The 20009-nt window shown below is 40.1% G+C and overlaps 1 protein-coding gene across 4 annotated transcripts in view; it reads left to right on the top strand.

Annotated features, from left to right (window-relative positions):
* MYO1B (myosin IB) overlaps positions 1 to 20009 on the top strand; it is a 187584-nt gene that overhangs the window by 147753 nt on the left and 19822 nt on the right. For 2 of the 4 annotated variants that reach the window (XM_019462617.2, XM_053906815.1), the window contains exons 16-24: positions 3461 to 3661; positions 4812 to 5038; positions 7940 to 8140; positions 9776 to 9869; positions 10729 to 10878; positions 14047 to 14115; positions 15847 to 15933; positions 16180 to 16266; positions 18066 to 18152. In XM_019462617.2, coding sequence (XP_019318162.1) covers positions 3461 to 3661; positions 4812 to 5038; positions 7940 to 8140; positions 9776 to 9869; positions 10729 to 10878; positions 14047 to 14115; positions 15847 to 15933; positions 16180 to 16266; positions 18066 to 18152 — 1203 coding nt within the window. The remainder of the gene's footprint in view (positions 1 to 3460; positions 3662 to 4811; positions 5039 to 7939; positions 8141 to 9775; positions 9870 to 10728; positions 10879 to 14046; positions 14116 to 15846; positions 15934 to 16179; positions 16267 to 18065; positions 18153 to 20009) is intronic. The other 2 variants (XM_053906817.1, XM_053906819.1) reach the window with 2 other exon arrangements.

Below are 20009 nucleotides of genomic sequence, written 5' to 3'. Positions count from 1 at the left end.
ATTTTGACACTTCTGAGAGCTGTGGAGTTCTAGAGACTTTATTGTAGCCATGAGAAATCATACACAGTTCTTGAACACACATATAGACAGCTGGACATTTTGATCCTTGGCTAGGATTTCCTGTGCTCATCTTGTGGCCGCATCACAGAGCCCTTTAGGGCATTAATATGCCTTAGATGCATCATTCTTTTCTGTATACTGGTAACCCAGGTCCGGTCCGCGGCTCCTGGGAATATGAGCACTGGTCAGAGGAGGCTCTGAAAAAAAAGGTTTTCGCCAAATCAAATATCCATTTCATTTCTAAAACTCTAGTAGCTTCTTCATATCCCGTTCAATGGTTATTACCAAAAAGATAATTATTGGTGAGGATGTGAAGTAAAAGGAACCTCTGTGCACTCCCGGTGGGAATGTAAATTAGTGCAGCCATAACAGAAGGTAGTATGAAGGTTCGTCAAAAAATTAAAAATAGAACTACCATATGATGGTAGCAATTCCACTTTGGGAATATATCCAAGGGAAACGGAATCAGGATCTTGGAGAGAGATATTTACTCCCATGTTAATTACAGGGTTGTTCACAATAGCCAAGATATGGAAACAGCCTAAGTGTCCGTCTATAGATGAATGGATAAAGAAGATGTGTGTATATACAATGGCATGTTATTCAGCCACGAGAAAGGAGGAAATCCTGTCATTTGTGACAACGCAGATGGACCTTGAGGGCATTACACTAAGTGAAATAAGTTAGTCGGAGAAAGACAAATGCATGACATCATTTATATGTAGAATCTAAAAAAGCCAAAGAAACAGAAGAGAATGGCCGTTGCTAGGGGCTGGGAGTAGGGGAAATGGGGAGATGTCAGTCAAAGGGTACAGACTTTCTAGTTGCAAGATGAATAAGTTCTAGAGATGTAATGTGTAGCATGGTGATTACAGTTAACAGTGCTATATTATGTATTTGAAAATAGTTAAGAGGGTAATTTTTAAATGTCCTCATCACGAAAAAGAAATGGTAATTATGTGATGTGATAGAGCTGTTAACTAAGGTTACGGTGGTAATCATTTTGCAATATTGAAAGGGTACCAAATTATCGCCTCGTATACCTCAAACTTACACAGTGTTACATGTCAATTATATCTCAGTACAGCTGGGAAAAAATTTTAAGTAAATAAAGAACAGGGGCGCCTGGGTGGCTTAGTCAGTTGAGCGTCCGAGTTCGGCTCAGGTCATGATCTCACGGTCTGTGAGTTCAAACCCCACGTTGGGCTCTGTGCTGACAGCTCAGAGCCTGGAGCCTGCTTTGGATTCTGTGTCTCCCTCTCTCTCTGCCCCTTCCCCATTCATGCTCTGTCTCTGTCTCTGTCTCTGTCTCTCTCTCTCTCTCTCTGTCAAAAATAAATAAACATTTAAAAAAAATTTAAAGTAAATAAAGAACAACAAAAAAACATGCCCTTCAAGTTAAGATAAAGGAAGATGAAGGGACAGTCATGGGAGCTGAGTTAAGTAGGACCCCAGGAGTGGCTCAAGTATTGACCTAGCCTTGGTTCAGAGAACCTATGCGGGGGATGTCTTGTGTGTGACTTTGCAGGTGGCCAAGAGCCATAGGATTTTTCAGGTGACCACATTTGTCTGTATATATGTGAAAAGGCTTTTGAAGTCTAAAAAATTACTAGATATGTCTTAGATTCCAAAAGGTTACTAAATATTTTATTTTTATATCATTGTCTGTAGTTTATTATAAATGAATTGACTGCAGGAAGATTGATTTGTATGTGAAAACCTGGAAAAACTTATTTTATGCTTAGGATTACTCTCACTCCTGGCTTTGATAACAAAGTTATTTGAAACAATGCATAACCTTTATTGTCCTACAGTGGTTTTAGTTGTCAGTGGTAGGTGAGTGCTGTGTTTTAGGAATAGAATCACAGGCACTACATGTCCCAACAAGTGCCTTTCACAAGACCTTTTGGAAATTATATAATTAGCCAGTTATCTCTTCTCTCAGTTTTCAAGATATTCCTGAAAGCTGCACCTTTAATTAAATTGAATATGCTGAAGCGTTACTGTTTTTCTATTAATAAGTAAACTTCGTTTTGAAAAATCTGAACAGTGTTGGAGTGTGAACACTAATGTTCCATGTAAGCAGTTCAGAACTCTAATATCTAGGAAATCAGTAGACTGACTGGAAAGTTTTCCTGGTAAATTTTGTGGAACCCAAATTGTGGGAACTTGACTTCCAGAAGTCATGACTAGCACATTTTCCTTCATAAATAATAACCTTGAACTTAATTATTTCCCTTCAAGAAGGAAAAAAAGAGAAAACAGTGTTCATACACTTAGTTTAATTAGATTATCTCAGCCCTAAGCACCCTTGCACATATGTTTGAAGAAACTCGTGTTCACATAGGAGCCTGGGCACATAAAGGAAATGTTTCCTTCCAGCGTTACCTAAAAGTAATGTTTACTCTGGGGTTGTTATGAACATACTTGATTCCTGAGAGTCCACACTTCCCCTGGGTTTTGTGTGGAATCAACAAATCCTGGTCAGAGGATGTCCCGGCCTTGTGAGGAGAAGGAGAGAGGAACCCGGGACTCTTGCCTGGTGGATGTGGGTGGGGCTGATGGTCAGTAGAGTGGATTATTCTCTTGGGAATGGAGACATATGAGCCTGTAGGGGCAATCCAAGGAACAACGGCCTTTATTTAGCAAAGTAGAAGATTCCTGATTTTTTACTCCTTTTAACTGAGCTGGCTGCTCTTGGGATAAATACAATCATAGGGTCTGAATACATAACAAATTCTCACTCATGTTCAACACCCGTTTTGAAATTTTATGTGGAATACGAATTTTATTCTAAACAGATACTCTTGAAATACAGCTTGATTGCATTGATCCCAAATCACATCTTTTTTTTTTTTACTACACTACAAAATAAACCGTATTTTGAACACATGAACAATTTGAAAACATCTGAAACCAATTTCCTTCTCAAGCTATGAATCAAATAATGGCCTTAGAAAAGACTGTGCTTTGTGATTTATGACCACATGTTGTAGAGACAGCATTGTCACATTAGTTTCTGACGTTTAGATTTGTGTTTGAATGTGTTTTGAATATGAGGTCTGACTTGCCTTTTTCGAACAATGTGAGTTGCAGTCATCAGCCCGCTGAGGTGGCTGAGGTGACTCCATAGGTCCTGTTCTGAGGGCGGAAGGGAATGGGGAGGGCAACTGATACAGACCCCTCCTCCCCAACATCACACACACACCTGGGACACTGTGGAAGGGGACCGACTTCTGTGGCTTTTTGTTACTTGTTTTGATTGCTTGCTTTTCGTTGTAACTGAACGGAATTTTCTCGTGACTAAGTTTTTTAATTGTGTTTGACGGTGTAATTAGGAATCATTATGAAAACAATACAGTGAGGAAGGAAGGAAACCTTTTTACTTCCTTTCTCGCAGAACACAAACGGAATCCTGGCCATGCTGGATGAGGAGTGCCTGAGGCCTGGCACGGTTACCGACGAGACCTTCTTGGAGAAGCTCAACCAAGTGTGTGCCACCCACCAGCACTTCGAGAGCCGGATGAGCAAGAGCTCTCGGTTTCTCAATGACACATCCCTGCCTCATAGCTGTTTCAGAATTCAGCACTATGCCGGCAAGGTATGGGGGAGCCATGAGCGCTCAGCGGGCCTGCGGCTGTTCCCCCGAGGAAGCTGTGCCTCAGAGGTGGCGTTCTGACCAGTGCCAACTCGTGAGGAGAAGCTGAGTTGCTAGAAGAGTAGAATCAGTAAATGTTCAGTAGAAGTAGAATCTGGGTCATGTTGAGCAAAATCTTACTAATACTCAGAGCTGAGAGGAAAGCCAGTGGACTTCATGAGAGAGTTGGAATGTATTTTAAAAGTCGATTTTGTTGTTTCTCAGCTCTGAGATATCCTATAAAAATAGATCTGTCAACATGAATAAAAGGAGACGTGGTGGTAAAAATTAGGAGACACTAAAGACTTACAATAAGGTTTTACAAGCACACAAATATTATGAGTTATTAGAGTGAGATTTTGAAACAACAGTGGGGAAATACTGACTTTTTAAAAAAAGCATTATTCATTTGCTTTTGTGAGGGAATTTTATACCATCTAAGATACATAAAAATGTTAAAAACAAATTTGACCGTAGCTTGATTTTCAGAGTCCTGAGAAAGTATTGATTGACATTAATACCTCCTTTCTTCTAAATAAGATTACAAACTTCAAAGAGGAAAACATTCTCAATTATGTAGCTAGTAAAAATTAAGTATATAGTATCTGAATTACTGTTAATTTCAAAAAGTTGGAACTTGGTACTTATCCCCCCCCCCCCAGCTTATGTTACTAAAAGATACTTTTCTGTTCAATTTCTCTGCTCACCTAGGATGTCTGAAAATATCAGGGCTATCTCTATTTTCTCCTATCTACTTAAGACTAGAATTGGCATATGTGAACTTAAAAAAAAAAAAAAAAAGTAAAACCTCAAAAATGTGCTCAAACACCAAAAAAGCCTAAAATCCTTTGAAAATGTTATGAGAGCATTTTTGGAGTTTATTCTTGCAAATCCTGAAGGGTAATAGAATTTATTTTGAACTCTTCTGTGATTTAGACAGATGGAATTTAAACTTGGAGGCTAATTCGGTATTAGGAGTGTGACTAATGTGTCGGGGGTTTTTTGATGGAGAAAGAGGAGGCGGCAATAGAGATAGTCCTGGAATATTTTTAACGGTTATATGACGTTCTGGAGTACAGTTTATCAGCTGCGGAGTCTCTTGTGCTACTCGTAGGTGCTGTACCAGGTGGAAGGATTTGTTGACAAAAACAATGACCTTCTGTATCGAGACCTGTCCCAAGCCATGTGGAAGGCCAGCCACACCCTCATCAAGTCTTTGTTCCCGGAAGGGAACCCAGCCAAGATCAACCTGAAAAGGCCTCCTACAGCAGGCTCTCAGTTCAAGGCATCCGTGGCCACGCTGATGAAAAACCTGCAGACCAAGAATCCAAACTACATTAGGTATTTTTGGCACATAAAATTCTCTGACAAGTTCATCACGAAGGCACTTTCAAGGAAGATCATTTTCCTGTTTGCCTTAATCTGAATTAGCCCCAGCAGAGGATAACTGAAGCTCTTACACGTCGAATAATGTGGTATCTTGGGTTTACTTAAAAAATACTCCAGTGCCCTTTACCTGCCTTCAAGTAAGGAATTTCAGAATGGGGGAAAAAAGTGTGGTGCGGGATGGGAATAGATATTTAATGAAATCGCATTGTTGGCTCCTAGGGTTCTTAACTTTCTGTATCTCTTTTTTGTTTAATGACAAATTCAGAAATGTAGACTTTCTTTCTGGTAAGGGTTTTGCATAATACTCTTTATTGGATTCGTTTTGGATTCTTGTTACATTAACTTAGAATGCAGCATTAAAGCAAGTGGGGCTTTAGTTAGAACTTTGGTGTTAGAAAATATGTGCCTCTTTCTTTCCTAGGAGACTTGTAGATTTGAAGAAAGGAATGACTCCCCAGACAATCTTACATTTTTCAAAGCAACAGAAAGAATTCCTTAAGAAGCATCTGGTCTCTTTTTTCTTTTTCTGGGCATCTTAGATCTCAAGATTCAGTAAAGACCAATTAGGATTAGAGTTTTACATGTGTGTATTTGGTGAACTAGATAATAGGAGATGTGTGTCTAACAGGTCAGATTTCATATAATGCATACACACCCACACATACCTTCCATAATTGCCTTTGCAAATACAGTTGCGAGGAAACTAGCATGAAGAACATTTTTGTGTCTGGCTTGTTTACCAAATATTGATATTAGTAACAAATATAAAGAGTCAGAATCCCCTGGTTTGATTGCAGTCAGTCAGGTTGGAGCATATATTAGGTAAAGATCCTAGTTTCAAAAAAGAAAGAAAAAAAAGGAAATTTTCTGTGGTCAGTTGCTTTTGTTATTCTCAATTAAGTGGACTTTAAAAAAATCATTACTTAATAATAATTTACATGACATGGTATGCACAGATCCTAGGTGAACAGCTCAGTTATTTTTTTCACCAGTGTATATATACACTTTGGCAACCACCACCCTGGTCCAGATATGGAACACTCTGTTACCCCAGAATTGTTCCTTCATTCCCCTTCCCTTTTAGTGGTTTTAATGTATTTCTAAGAAGTCTTAATGAACTACAAGTTTGTGAATATTGTCATATTTTTTCCTAGAGTCTTTGTAGTTTCAAATTTCATATTAAGGTCCATATTTTTCCATATAGATAACCTGTTGCTCTGGCATCATATATTGAAAAGAAAAAAAACTCTTATTTTTTATTCAGTTATCTTGATGTCTTTATTGAAATTCAGTTGAAAGCACATGTAAGAGTCTAAGTCTAAACACACTAGTCTGTTCCACTGATCTGGTTGTCTATTTTTTTTTTTTTAATGTTTATTTACTTTTGAGAGGAAGACACAGAATCTGAAGTAGGCTCCAGGCTCTGGGCTGTCAGCACAGAGCCAGACATGGGCTTGAACCCACAAACCATGAGATCATGACCTGAGCTGAAGTCGGACGTTTAACAGACTGAGCCACTTAGGCACCCCCTGGTTGTCTATTTTTAAGCCAAAGAGTGGACATTATTTTTATAAATGTTAAAGGAGAAGCATAAAAACACTGAGGTCATAAGATTTAATTGTTCACCTATTACATATGTGTGTAGAATTTATTTAGCAGTTGTAGGTAGGCAAATGTAACCATAAATGTTTAGCAGCAGTGTTAATGAAGATACAGAGGTTGCTTCCATAAGATCCAAACATAACAATGGCTTAAACAAGATTGTCATTTATTTCTTATGTAACTTCTGAGTTACATGTGGCTCTGTGATTCCCAGGGTGTTTCTCTCATCCATATTGTCAAAGATGGCTCTCCACCATGGCTACATTCCCAACGAGCGGTTAGCAGAAGAACAAAGGGAATGCAAGCCCCTTCCTTTTAAAGACACTTTCAGAAGTGCCATATATTAATTCTGCTATGATCCTAGTGGCCACAGTTTTAATCACATGGCCACACCTGCTTGCAAAGGAGGCTGGGAAATGTTGTCTTTCTTTGAGCAGCAAAATGCCCTGTTAAAAAGGAGGGAGAGGGGCACCTGGGTGGCTCAGTCAGTTAGGCATCTGACCTCAGCTCGGGTCATGATCTCACAGTTCGTGGTTTTGAGCCCCCATCAGGCTCTGTGCTGACAGCTAAGAGCCTGGAACCCGCTTCGGATTCTGTGTCTCCCTTTCTCTCTGCCCCTCCCCTGCTCATGCTCTGTCTCTCTCTCTCTCTTTCTCAAAAATAAATAAACATTAAAAAAAATTTTTTTTTGAAAAGGAGGGAGATATGGGGTTATAGGGAGACAACAGTGTTTTTAATAATGTCACTGAAGTATCTAATACACATACAATACAGTAAAGTGTATGACTCTTCATTGTACAGCTTGTTTAAGTTTTAACCCCATCTGGACCAAGATATAAAACATTTCCATCATCCCATAAGATTCCTTTATGCCCCTTCCCTGTTGATCTGTACCCCTAATTCTCCCCAGAGGTAACAGCAAACTGGTTTCTAGCCATAGATTTATTTTTCTCGAATTTCACATAAAAAGTGTACTCTTTTATGTCAAACTTATTTCAGTCAACAAAATGTCAGTGATACTCATCCATTTTACTGTATGGGTTGGCATTATATTCTTTTTTAACTCACATGTATGTCACGTATTTTCTGTAAAATGATTTGAAATAATTTCAAAAGAAATGACTAGGTTACGCAAGAATAATAAATAATTATCCCAAGCAGTAAATAACTATATACTATATTTTATAAAACACAGACAGATATATCCATAAGAGACAGAGTTTAAAACCTAAAATCTTTGTGATCTTTTAGGTGCATCAAACCAAATGATAAAAAAGCGGCACACATCTTCAACGAGGCTCTTGTGTGTCATCAGATCAGGTACCTGGGACTTTTGGAGAATGTCCGAGTCAGGAGGGCAGGCTATGCCTTCAGGCAGGCCTATGAACCTTGCCTAGAAAGATACAAAATGCTTTGTAAACAAACATGGCCTCATTGGAAAGGACCAGCAAGGTAAGAAATTCATTGGTTACATTTAATAATGAAGTTATAAAGGATACAAATAACATGCTGTTTTCTTCACCTGCTGTTAGTATACAGAATTTGATGGAAAGTTGGATGTAACCTCTGTATTGGACCATCTTCCATCAGGATACCATTTTGTATTAATTATTGATTGATTATAGAGGTCTCGATTGTAAAGTTTGGATGGGGCTTATCCAATCCACGAATTTTAAAAATACGCTGTGGCAAGTTAGTAGGAAGGGATCTGTAATTGCTAAGTATATTTGTGTAGAATCATAAAAGGGTGGAGTTAGAGGTATCTTGGATCAGTGCTCTCACCCTTTTGGTTTTTTTCTGTAGGGAATTAACCCCAGAGACAGACAGTAGGTGGGGGTGAGGGTCTTTCTCTTTGCACGAGGTCCGCACCCATGGAGAAATAGATATAGGAGCAGATTGGACTCAGAGAGTCAGTGTTATTGCTGATAAAGCGGGATTGAAGAATATGGCAGAATCTGGGCCATGCAGCTTTCAGTTTATCTTCCCTGAATTGTACTTAGCCCTCCAGTCCCAGACAGAGCACTGGACCACTACAGGCCCATCCCATGGAGCAGCCCCTGTGAGCTCTCCACATGCAGAGAGAATGTGTGTGATGGTTGGGGGGGGGGGGGGGGTGCTGCTGCAGAAGAGAAAGTGGGCTTTGCCTGTCTGGTGGTCTTTCTTCTGGTCTCACCAGTCAGAGGAGTTGCCCCTTCTCTGTAGGTTGTAGAAGCTCTCCCAACTGCCACAAGAAGGCCAACATGCCTCTTTTACGGGCCCGTGCAGAGACTAGGGATTTGATTTCACTGTACTGGTATTGCGTCCACATTCTCGCTGCACTGGCCTTTAATAGGGACATCAATAGTATTAGACACTCACCCTTTACTACAAGGAGATGAACTCCAGACATATGATGGGGTCTCTGCTACAAAATTCAATACACAGATGATATAGAATGTGGGTACTGTTTGTTCCCACTGCTAATTTCCAGGTCAGAACATGTATTCACTCCCTGCCTGGCACCTAGGCCATAGGTTGATGGGATAAAGTTTAGTTAGAAATTGCTGTTGAAACCGGGGTCCAGGATGGAGAAGTGAGAGCCAAGTTCAGGCAGGCCTCGCTCCTACCACATAAGGCCTATGCTTCATGACACCCCATTGGTCTGGCACTTAGCACTCTCTTCTTGGGTCCTGCCCACACTGTGAGACACGGAGGCGCAATATTCAAAATATTTTGGAGAATTAACCATGTGCATTCAAAATAGATGTGAATTTCTTACACACCCTCTGGGTTCTGGTTGGTGCTTTGTGATGGGTATATCTGATTCAAAGATTACCTCTGCTAATGAAATCAAGATACGGTTTTAATACCCTATTGTCTTAGACTGCATAGTTCTGAACCCAAATTTACTTTTTTAGTGTTAACTGGATTTGGTTTAATTCGTGGAATTCAGTCTGAAGATTCTTTGATAGAAGGCTGCTTACTAAAAGACCAATTATACTTGGAAATAAAGCTATTATTTTATACCACTGAGAACCTGATACTGTGATTTCAGAGAAGATAACCTCTTTTTGTAACTCAGAAAACTATTTTTATTTATTTTTATAGGGCTGGCGTGGAGGTTCTCTTTAATGAGTTAGAGATTCCTGTGGAAGAGTACTCCTTTGGTAGATCAAAGATATTCATCCGGAACCCAAGAACAGTATGTAACCCAAGCCTTTACAGACTGAACTTATGTTATAATCATATAGGCAAGTTCTTAAAGGATATTTAACTTCATAACATTACCCAAGATGCTGCCGATAGTGCCTCATTCAGTTTTTTCTGCAAATGTCCGAGAGGATGGGCAAGTAGGGGGCATTAAAGGAACATGTGTATTTGTTTATGAAACATCAAAATCTTAGATTGCACAACACTTCATAAATCATAAAGGAACTGTTGTTACAACAATAAAACCTTCTTAACTCATAGGAATTGGAGGTAAATTCAGTCTGTATTTATAATACCTGAATTATGCAATAATTTTAGGAAAGCCAGCCCTATTATTTTGAGGTACATGAAAGCACTCATATTTAAAAAAATTTTAAGCTGAAAATTTTAAGCTGAAAATTCTACTTAGGAACGTCCAAGGGAGCATTTTTTTATAAATGAATTAGCATGAAGTATAACTAGTACAACAGTGTTTTTGGTAATTTGGAAATTTGGAGAATCTGGAAGAATGTTTGAATTGTTAAACAGAGACCTTATCAGCACTTCCCTGCCATAACAGTTGCATTCTCCTGGGTAGAGTAAAGGTAAATCTAAGTGCCCAGTTCGGCCCTTCTCTGATTTGTCATAAATTCTATATCACCTAAGATAAATAGTGATCTTGTATGAATTCATGAAAAGAGTTTTCTCATGGGTTATTATCCATATCATCTATAATCAAGACAGTTATTCATTTTTTTCCTCAAATGGGGTTGACTTTAACATCATGACATTTTTCCACCTGGGGATGTCTTTCATGTATTTCATAAGGTTTTGGTAGAGTTTTGATAAATCCAGCTATCTTTTCTTATTAGTTATTCAAGCTAGAAGACCTGAGGAAGCAGCGTCTTGAGGACTTGGCCACTCTCATTCAGAAGATTTATCGGGGGTGGAAATGTCGTACCCACTTCCTACTAATGAGAAAAAGCCAAATCGTGATAGCTGCCTGGTACAGGAGATACGCGGTAAGAGCCTCCACCCTTTTACTCTGTAAGAATGATGCTCATTGGCTAGTATTTGTTATGTACTTTGCGTGTAAGTTTTACGTATTCAGTTCTCCCAGCAACCTCATAAATTGAGTGCTTTTGTGGTACCTTTGTTAAAGGTGGGAAAACTAAGGCATGAGCCGTTGAGTAACTTGCCCGTGGTCACGCAGCTGCTAAGTGGCAAAGATGAGGTTTGAATCCAGGACTATTTCATAGCTCAAGTTGAGTATATCACACTGCCTTCCAGTGATATAGGTCCACATAGAGGGAAATCTAAATCTTGAATTTGCTCATCGGATTGGAAGAGATGGTGTCATTTAACCCTTTTCATGGGGTAGGCTCAGTTTTCCAAAATAATTGGCTGTTTTCCATGTATTGTAGCAGCACTGAAAGTGGCTTAATTCCAGAAAACTGATGCTACATTTTAGTAGAATTCTGGATTTGGTGAAAGGATTGGATTTCCTTTAGTCCTCAGATTGCTGGCCCTATTATCTATGGGAAAAGACTTACAAATAAAGTATGTTTAGTTAATTGACATGGAATTTCTTTTGGGAATTTTGTTCCTTACTTGATTATAGATATTTCATTGGAGGCATAACAAGTTTGAGGGAAATCTGAAGGTTTGCCTTTAGGCTGGCTTAAACTTAGGCTGTGTTCTCACAAGTGAATTTTGTGATAAGAACACTACTTCTGAATGCTTTTTCATTCTGTGCTTTTTCTCTAAAGAATCGGAAGATGAATTGAATTTGCAATCACATCTCCTTTAGGATACTCTCTTTTTCTGCTCTGGAAGAGTTTTGCTATGAAGCAGTATATAATCAGGACACAGTTTTGCTGACCTATTCCCATGTAATACATTTTAGTGTAGTATGTCCACGTTTGAGAAATTAATGAGATATTTAAATGATGAAGCCAAAGGAAAAAAACTGCTTCAGCTTTAAGAGAGTATCCTTAAAATGGTTTGAAAGGGTACAGCCAATGGTACTACAGCTGTTCACGTATGAACCTATCCAGCCACGATGGGAGATTCATTCATATGTATTCTGCAGAGGCACAGAGGACTGTTGTCACTAACCTGTCTGTGATGGATGCTCTTCTGTGTACACAGTAATGGCACTTGGCTCTTCTGCAGATTCATAATGCTCTGTTTTATATTTGCCTGAGAAAGGAAGGACCAACACATAGCCAGTGGTCAGGGAACCCTTTTCGTCATTTTTTGTTTGCAGATCATTAAGAAAATCCAAGTTGGAAAGTGTAGTGAATTCATCTGTCTTGAATTCAACAAATGCTTTCGGAATACCTACTCTGCCAGGCTCTGGGGATAGCAACATGAACAAAACTGATGCCTGACCTCATAGAGTTCATACCTAGTGAGGGGCAATATGCATGCAAGCAAGTAAATAATCAGAACAATTATAGACTATAGTCAGCTGGGAAGGAAACAGATTACTGAGATAAAGAATAGTGAGGAGATAGGATATAAATTTGGATAGTATGGTCAAGGAATACCCTCTGGAAGGGGGCATTTCATTAGAGGGATGAGAATAAACAAAGCAATGAACGAAGAGAGCAGGTGCTATTTTACCTTCCCTCCCTATATAGAACTTTTATATCTCCAAGTGAAAAAAGGAGCCACCATATAATGTATCATTAGCTCATGATGGTGAGTTATAACTAGTATTAATTGGGAGAATAGAAACAAATAATAAGCCCAACTTTTAGAGAAGGTATTAATTTCGCTCTAGTGTTAGTTACATCTGTTTTAGAATTTGAACTAAATATCTCAACCAGTTAACTACATGTTATCCAAGCTAGTGATTAAACTCAACCCTTTTTCTCAATCGAATAACTCAAAGATTTTCTGAATGTCCATTTTCAGTTGCTGATTATTTTAAAATCCATATTCTGTTATATTTTATAGCTCTATGAGACGAATTTTTTTAAGGTTTGTTTTTGAGAGAGAGCACGAGCGAGCATGAGTGGGGGAAGGACGGGGAGATAGGGGGTAGAAGATCCAAAGCAGGCTCTGTGCTGACAGCCACAAGCCTGACGTGAGCCTTGATCTCACAAACCGTGAGACCATGACCTGAACCAAAGCTGGTCGCTCAGCTGACTGAGCCACCCGGGTGAGATGAATTTTAAAGTAAGATAGAGTTGTTTTCAAGCCATTTAGGAACTTCAGAAGAAAACATCAAGGTATCAGATGCATGTCAGAAGTGATGGTCAGATATCATAGATATAGTTTGTTCTATAGCCACGGAATATTACTCTGTGAGGAATCTTGCGGAGTTTCTAGCTCCTCATTTGACCGATGAGGAAACCGAAGTCCAGAGGAGGCAGTGATTTGTCCAAAGTCCTAGGGTTCTCTTTGTCTTTCTGTCTGGCATTCTCTTTTTGTTCTGCTGCTCATGTGTTGATAACATCACTCTGTGTCCTCTGAGCTTCCCAAATCTAGCCTAGAGGGCTGGAAGGCATGTGTCCCACCTCAGAAAAGGGAGCTGAGCAATCCAGCATTTCCAAAGTGAGAGAGGCACAGCATGACTTCATGGCTTGGTTAGAAAAGCTGTGAAATTTCATCACAGATGCCGACATGCCGGTGAATATTCCACATTAAATACAATACGAGCTCACTTTTCTAGGGATGGTATTCCAGTGGCCTCCACTCTTCCGAGTAGAAGTAAAAAGGGCCTTTGGGCATTGATCTTGCCGTGCCCACATGCATGGCCTGCCGCACTGGGTTTTCTTTAACCTTCGCCGCCTAGAAGTAACTTTGGCTGTATCTCAACCTACTTGGTGCTCGCTTGACCCTCCCAGGATGTGGTTTCTATTTTACATTGCTGATTGATACCCAGTGCAAGTCCTTGAGTGCAGGAATGGAGTTGGAGTCACTTGTATAACCTCATAGTTCAATTAAAGTGATACTCATTTAATTATATTTAGCACCCTTGAAACATACTCCGGATTAACTGTAATAATTTTGGATTGTTTGATATTTTGGTTTCTTTACATATTGGTTCCCAGGAGGAATATGGGAGATTAAGGGTTAATTGCACTAAGTGAGCAAGTACTCTGTCTCAATCCTTGCAGTAGTAGGTATTATAGATGTGTAAACAGAACTGGTAACAATCTCCCCCTTTTGTCCCACAGCAACAAAAGAGGTATCAACAGATAAAGAGTTCTGCCTTGGTAATTCAGTCTTATATCCGGGGTTGGAAGGTGAGTTTAAAAGAAGTGAGCCTTATTTATTGGGGGTTTTTAGGTTCTTCACAAAGGAGGATGATGTCTTTAAGGTCACCCTGCAGGGGGGAGCTCCTCATCTCCTGCCTACCCTGTAAACAGTCAGATGGAAAGAATAAATATTATGGGCTACACTGGGGCCCTTGTGACCATGTCTTGGCCGCATCCTTCTAACTGGCTCTCTTCTCAAGAGCTTTGTTCTCGAAGCAGGAAGTCTTGAAATAATACCGTACATGATTTCAATATCCTCTTGCCCCCCGTTTGCAAGGGAAGTGGTAGTCCAGAAGGCTGTCTGTCAACACTGTTGCCTCCGCACCTGTGCGTCCTGCCCAGCCCAACTCCTTCCATAACTTCCTGGTGACCATCTTGTGGGCTGCCCTGTCATGATCAAAACATCCTGAGCTCTGGCCATTCTAGTCGGGATCACAGTGTACCCATCGCCTAGTTCCAGATCCTGGCTGCAAGGCTTGGTTCAGGGGTCAGCAGTCCATAGCCTATGCCTGTTTTTGTACAACCCCAGAAGGAAGAATGGCTTTTATGTTCTTAAAGCATTGTTTAAAATAACAGCGAGAACTTTTCATGACATGTAAAAATTATATGGAATACAACTTTCATATGAATATATATACAAATATAAAATGTATATAAATATGTATACAAATAGAAGTACAAAGTTCATATAAATAAAGTTTTATTGGTACAGACCCTTGCTTATTTATTTACATCTTGTGTGTAAATACATCTTGTGCTTTAGCGCTCTGACAGCAGAGTTGAGTAACTGTGATAGAGACCTATAAACGGGAAAGCCAAAAATACCATCTGGCCTTCTGCAGAAAGTTTACTGTCCCTGCTCTAAGTCAAAGAACCTTCAGAGCCTATTCTGACCACTTTCCTACTGGGAGATTTCTGCGGAGTGGGCTAATCCAGAGGAGCTACTTCAAGACAATTCCCAGGCCCAGAACACCTTCAGAGGGTACAACATTGGGCCGGGAGTGCAGTAGCATCCATCGACCTTTGTCTAGGCCATGGGTCAATTTGGCGGCTGTGCGATAGTAAATGCCAGAATATAAATGCAAGCACATAGAGTAAGTGAAATCACTGCCTGCAAGTCCTTCTTTGACCTTATTACTGGATCATGGGTCCGTGTCTCCAGTCTAGAGCCTTCAGACATTCCGAGCCCACCTCCCAACCAACATGTCCTCCGGACCCCCATAAAATCAGTTTCTGGTAACTGCCCGGGAGAAGCCACTGGTTTTGGACTAATGAGATTTTCTTTAGCAAGTTTTTAAACATCTCTTTTGCATAAAAAGTACAGCTGAGGTGACGTCGTGTACAACAATGATGAAGGTGGTAAATGGGTTTTGGAGCACTGGAGATCCTCCAACCGCATCCCGAGAGCTATTCCTTCCATCTGACGTGCACCAGCTTCTATGGCTCGTGCTCACATTTCTCCATGTCCCACGTTAGGGCCCAGGAGGCCGCTGTCTCGGTCTGAATGGGGGCCACACTGTTGTGCTTAGTGACCTCTTTATTTGCTGCCTTCTCATAGTCCCTTTAGGCCGAATAAGCAATGTCCCCTTTTCCTTTCAACGATAGATCTTTCGCTTGAGAGTGGATGTTATGACTGTTCTCTGCAAGTATGTTTTCAACCAGTATGGCATCTCACTTTTTGTTAACTTCCTACTTTCTCTGGGTGATTCTTCACCTTAGGCCCGAAAAATCCTGCGGGAACTGAAGCACCAAAAGCGCTGTGAGGAGGCAGCCACCACCATCGCGGCCTATTGGCATGGTACCCAGGTAGGCCAGACACTGCCCCCTGGAAGGCAGCGGGGGCGGGTGTCAGAAATTGTTTCACTGGCTTAAGCTACTGAGCACGCATTTACCTGTCTCTCTCTCTCTGACGTTTTGGTGTGGGGTGGTGGCACAGGCTTTCGCGTTTGCTGTGTGATGGTGACCGGTGTCTTTCTTCTCTCTCCTTTGGGAACCAGCAGTAACCTTTCCTGCCTTAAACTTTTCTGTAACTCCTTTTCAAATGCATCACAGGCGCGAAGGGAACTGAGCCGGCTGAAGGAGGAGGCTAGGAATAAACATGCTATTGCAGTTATTTGGGCTTACTGGCTCGGATCTAAGGTACTTGATTCGCACATCCCGTTACTCCGTCCCGGAATCGGCAATAACCAGTTTGTATCTTTAGCCTGTCAGGGGGTGAATGCCTACAGTTAACAGGGCCTCACCCCGGTGCATGTCCTAGCCGCCGGATCGAATAAACCTGGATGTGGTAGTGTAGTAGTGCACGTTAGTAGGGGCCCTAAGCATGTGTAGACCAAAAAGACTAATTGCTTATTAATGAGGCACTGGTCCAGTTGCTCTTTAACAAAACAAAACAAAAACAAAAACAAAAAACCCCTCAAGTAACATGCATGTTTCGTTGTTTTTTTTTTTTTCTTCCCTTTTCTCTCCCCTCGCCCCCCAGCATATACCAGCAGTTTTCTAGAGATATTTTTGTTGGGTGGGGGGTTGGAGGGGCATGTTGGGAATGTTAAGATTTGGGCTTCAGTTGGTCTTCTGCAACATGGTGACAGGAAGAACACCTTTAACGCATGCCTTAAAAAATATTAATCCACGAATGAAATTGTTTTTTAGGCTCACTGTGGCCGCCATTGATTATTATAAGCAAAACATTGTATGCGAAAAGAATGATCATTTGTGATTGAACAGAAAGCTGTGTTCATGCAAAGCTAGCTATCATTGCCGCTGAAGAATCCCAAGAATTTCAGCTTCAGCTGTTTGTGTTCAGAAACAAAGGCCTCCTGAAATACTCTCACTAATCCCCAGGCAGAGTCGTGGGCTCTGTGAACATTTCACATACCCCAAGGGACGAGACTTTTAGATGTTTTTGTTACTTAGAAAATCAAAGGTCATCTCTGCTAAAAATGTGTATTCCAGTTAGAAACATAAATATCAATATAATCCTATGTTTTTAAGTTTACCTTGTCAGCATTATAAGTCCATCTTGTGAGAAAAATGAGAAAAGTCAACATTTGCCTGTATAAGGATCTTAATTTGCCAAAAAAACTTACCAGAGCTGTTCATTTGTGTCCCCCCCTTGAAAAATCTGTGACGAACAGGCTAGTTCCTTTAGTAATCAGAGGGAAATGTCCTAGCTGAGGCAGAAGGACTCTTAGACAGTTATCCCTGGGGTTTCCCCACTGAAGTAGCCCATTTCCTAGTCTGAGTACCAAAAGTGGTGAAAGATCACTGCATGTTTCATCTTTCAAAGTAGCATGCTTCAGATTGACTGTTCCCTAAGATTAATTTTTAAACCATAAGTCGTTTCACTTTTTATCTTGCTTCAGTGTATTTCACTGTCCAGGGCCTTAGCTCACACTGAATTTTGATATGTGCTACTTCTAATTTGCTAATGGGAAAGAAACAACTTTATTCTTTCCATGTTCTAAATGGTTGTTCGCAAGAGTTGTCTTTTTGTACGTGCAAATGAATGAACACAGGAATTCCTAGACTCTCTAGTCCTGGGTACTGGCAGCAAAGGGAAGTCTGCTGAAGTCACTAGGTGCCACTCACAGCTCTAAGGCTTGGATAAGGGAGAGAGTGTGGAGAATAGAAGAAGGAGAGAGAATGAGGAGGGAGGAAAAAGGGAAAACTGGAAGTAGGGGGGCAGAGGCGTGGCTTACCTCCAGTACCACATAGATTGCCTTCCTCTGGAACAGAGGCTCAGTGCACTAAACATACAAAGGACTGCACCAGACTTATGCGGATTCTTTGGGTTTAAGTGATTATGCCCTATTCTTCTATCATTCTGAAATCCTTATTCATAAGTTGGCTCTTCTGTTTGGTGGGGTATCTTCTTCTGGTCATTTGTGCTGTCTGCATTGGGCCGTCTCTTTTATTTACTATCTAAAACGTTCTAGGCTCGAAGGGAATTGAAACGCTTGAAGGAGGAGGCTAGGCGTAAGCATGCAGTCGCTGTCATTTGGGCTTACTGGCTTGGACTGAAGGTACTTCCCCACCCCTTCTTTCTGTCCACGGTGAACTCAATGAAGCCTAGCACTTACTAACCCGGAGAAAATGATTGATGATGCTTGCTTATGGTCTGCACAGTCTTTTACAGTGTCACCTTGCCTAATTCCATTTCTTTTTGAGAACAAACCTGTACACTAATATTTTCTGATGTTGTTGTGTATTTCTTTAAATAATAGGTTTAAAGTATCTAAAGCATCTAATAAGACATTTTGTTATCCAAGTCCTATTTTGTATTATCTTTTTGAAGATGAAGTTTGTGTTTTGTTTTTTGTTTTTAATTCATGAGACAGAGTTACAGTAGTTGAGCTAAAAGCTGACCCATGGTCTACAGTGGCCAGCCAGGGGATATCTGGCTTTTGTTCCCCTTTGTCTGCCTATTCTGCTCCAACGATGGCTCCTGGAGCAGAGTGTTCTACAAAGTGACTGCCATTCTAATTGTTCAGCTTAGAAACCAAAGGGTTTTGCATTAAAAGTACAGATTTTGGCAATTAAGACCAGCAGTGGCTCATTCGGGTTAAAGAGAACTTTAGATTCAAATGCCTTTTAATGTAGGGCAGGGTTTATTTCAAAGTGGTGCTTACTGCTTCAGGCAAGATATGCGTAAGTAAACATGACTGAGCCCCAGAAACAACTTTTTGCCATTGAGAACAACTTTCGGGCAGTGTAAAGATTGTGTCTTCCTGTTGTTCAATAACTCATCACCTTAGGGTACCATCCATATTGTCTTTTAGGAATAATTAGGCCCCTATTTGACACTATTCCTCTTTATTATTTTTGTTATAACCATTCATCTTCTTTTAAATATTTACCATCCAGGAAGCCACTGACTCTGAATCTAAACAGCATCAGCAGTATCTGTATGTTCTGCTTTTGAGTAATCTGCATTTTCCCCTGAAAATTTAGCCTGTAAACTTTTAGTGAATTAACCTTTTTGATTATACTGAATATTCATCAAGTAATTTTTGAAGTACTTAAGAAGTAATTTAAGTATGAATTTAAGATGTTCTATTTCAAGAATTCTAAACAAGTTCTAGAACTACTTTTTTTAAAGGATTTTATTTCCCATTTTACTCACTTGTTCTGATTTGCATCCTGATTTTCATAAAAGGAAGGAACCAAACATTGAGTCAGGATTTTTACCCTGTATAATATCTACCAGCAGAATCGCATTTGTCTTCAGTTTCTGGGTTTAACTAACTGCATATGATTTCAGAAAATCTTTCCAACTTAGGGGTGTATGCTAGTAACCTATAAATCAAATTCAGTTTGTAGGTGAATGGTGTTGTAGCTGAAGTTAACTGGCCCTACTCTTGATGTAACTGCCCCCCCCCCCAGTTTCCAATAAAACAGAAGTATTTTAATATGTCACCATTATCATTGTTCTGAAATAAGATTAAACTTCTCTGAAGTCCAAGAATGTAATAATTTTGTGCTTGTGTTTTTAAAGAATGATGTTGATAAGAGCAGTAGTTTTGCCCTTTTATGTGATTAGGTTCTTGTGGAATTGATTACAAAGTTCAGTGGATCATTTTTTGGACTGCCAGGGCCCGTGAGGGGAGCCCATTTTATATGTCAACGTGTCACCAGCCTTTTCTATTTATAGCTGTATTTCTGGAGAATATTTCAGGGGAAATATTCCTGTGAATATCAAAAAGCATGTTGCAGTGAACTCACTTACAATGACATTCAACTACATATGGTAGGACTTCCAGTATATTTCTATGGATATGTTCACATGAAACCTTACTCTAACTTCTCTGCTTCCCTATGCTATTAAAATTCCAGGAGCCAATTAAAAGGTACCATTTTTCTTCCCTTTGTCCCTTCTAACT

Source organism: Panthera pardus, unplaced genomic scaffold (genome assembly GCF_024362965.1).
Source record: "Panthera pardus isolate Hobbes unplaced genomic scaffold, ASM2436296v1 HiC_scaffold_10, whole genome shotgun sequence".
Taxonomy (NCBI): domain Eukaryota; kingdom Metazoa; phylum Chordata; class Mammalia; order Carnivora; family Felidae; genus Panthera; species Panthera pardus.
This window is presented reverse-complemented; position numbering and strand designations above follow the sequence as displayed.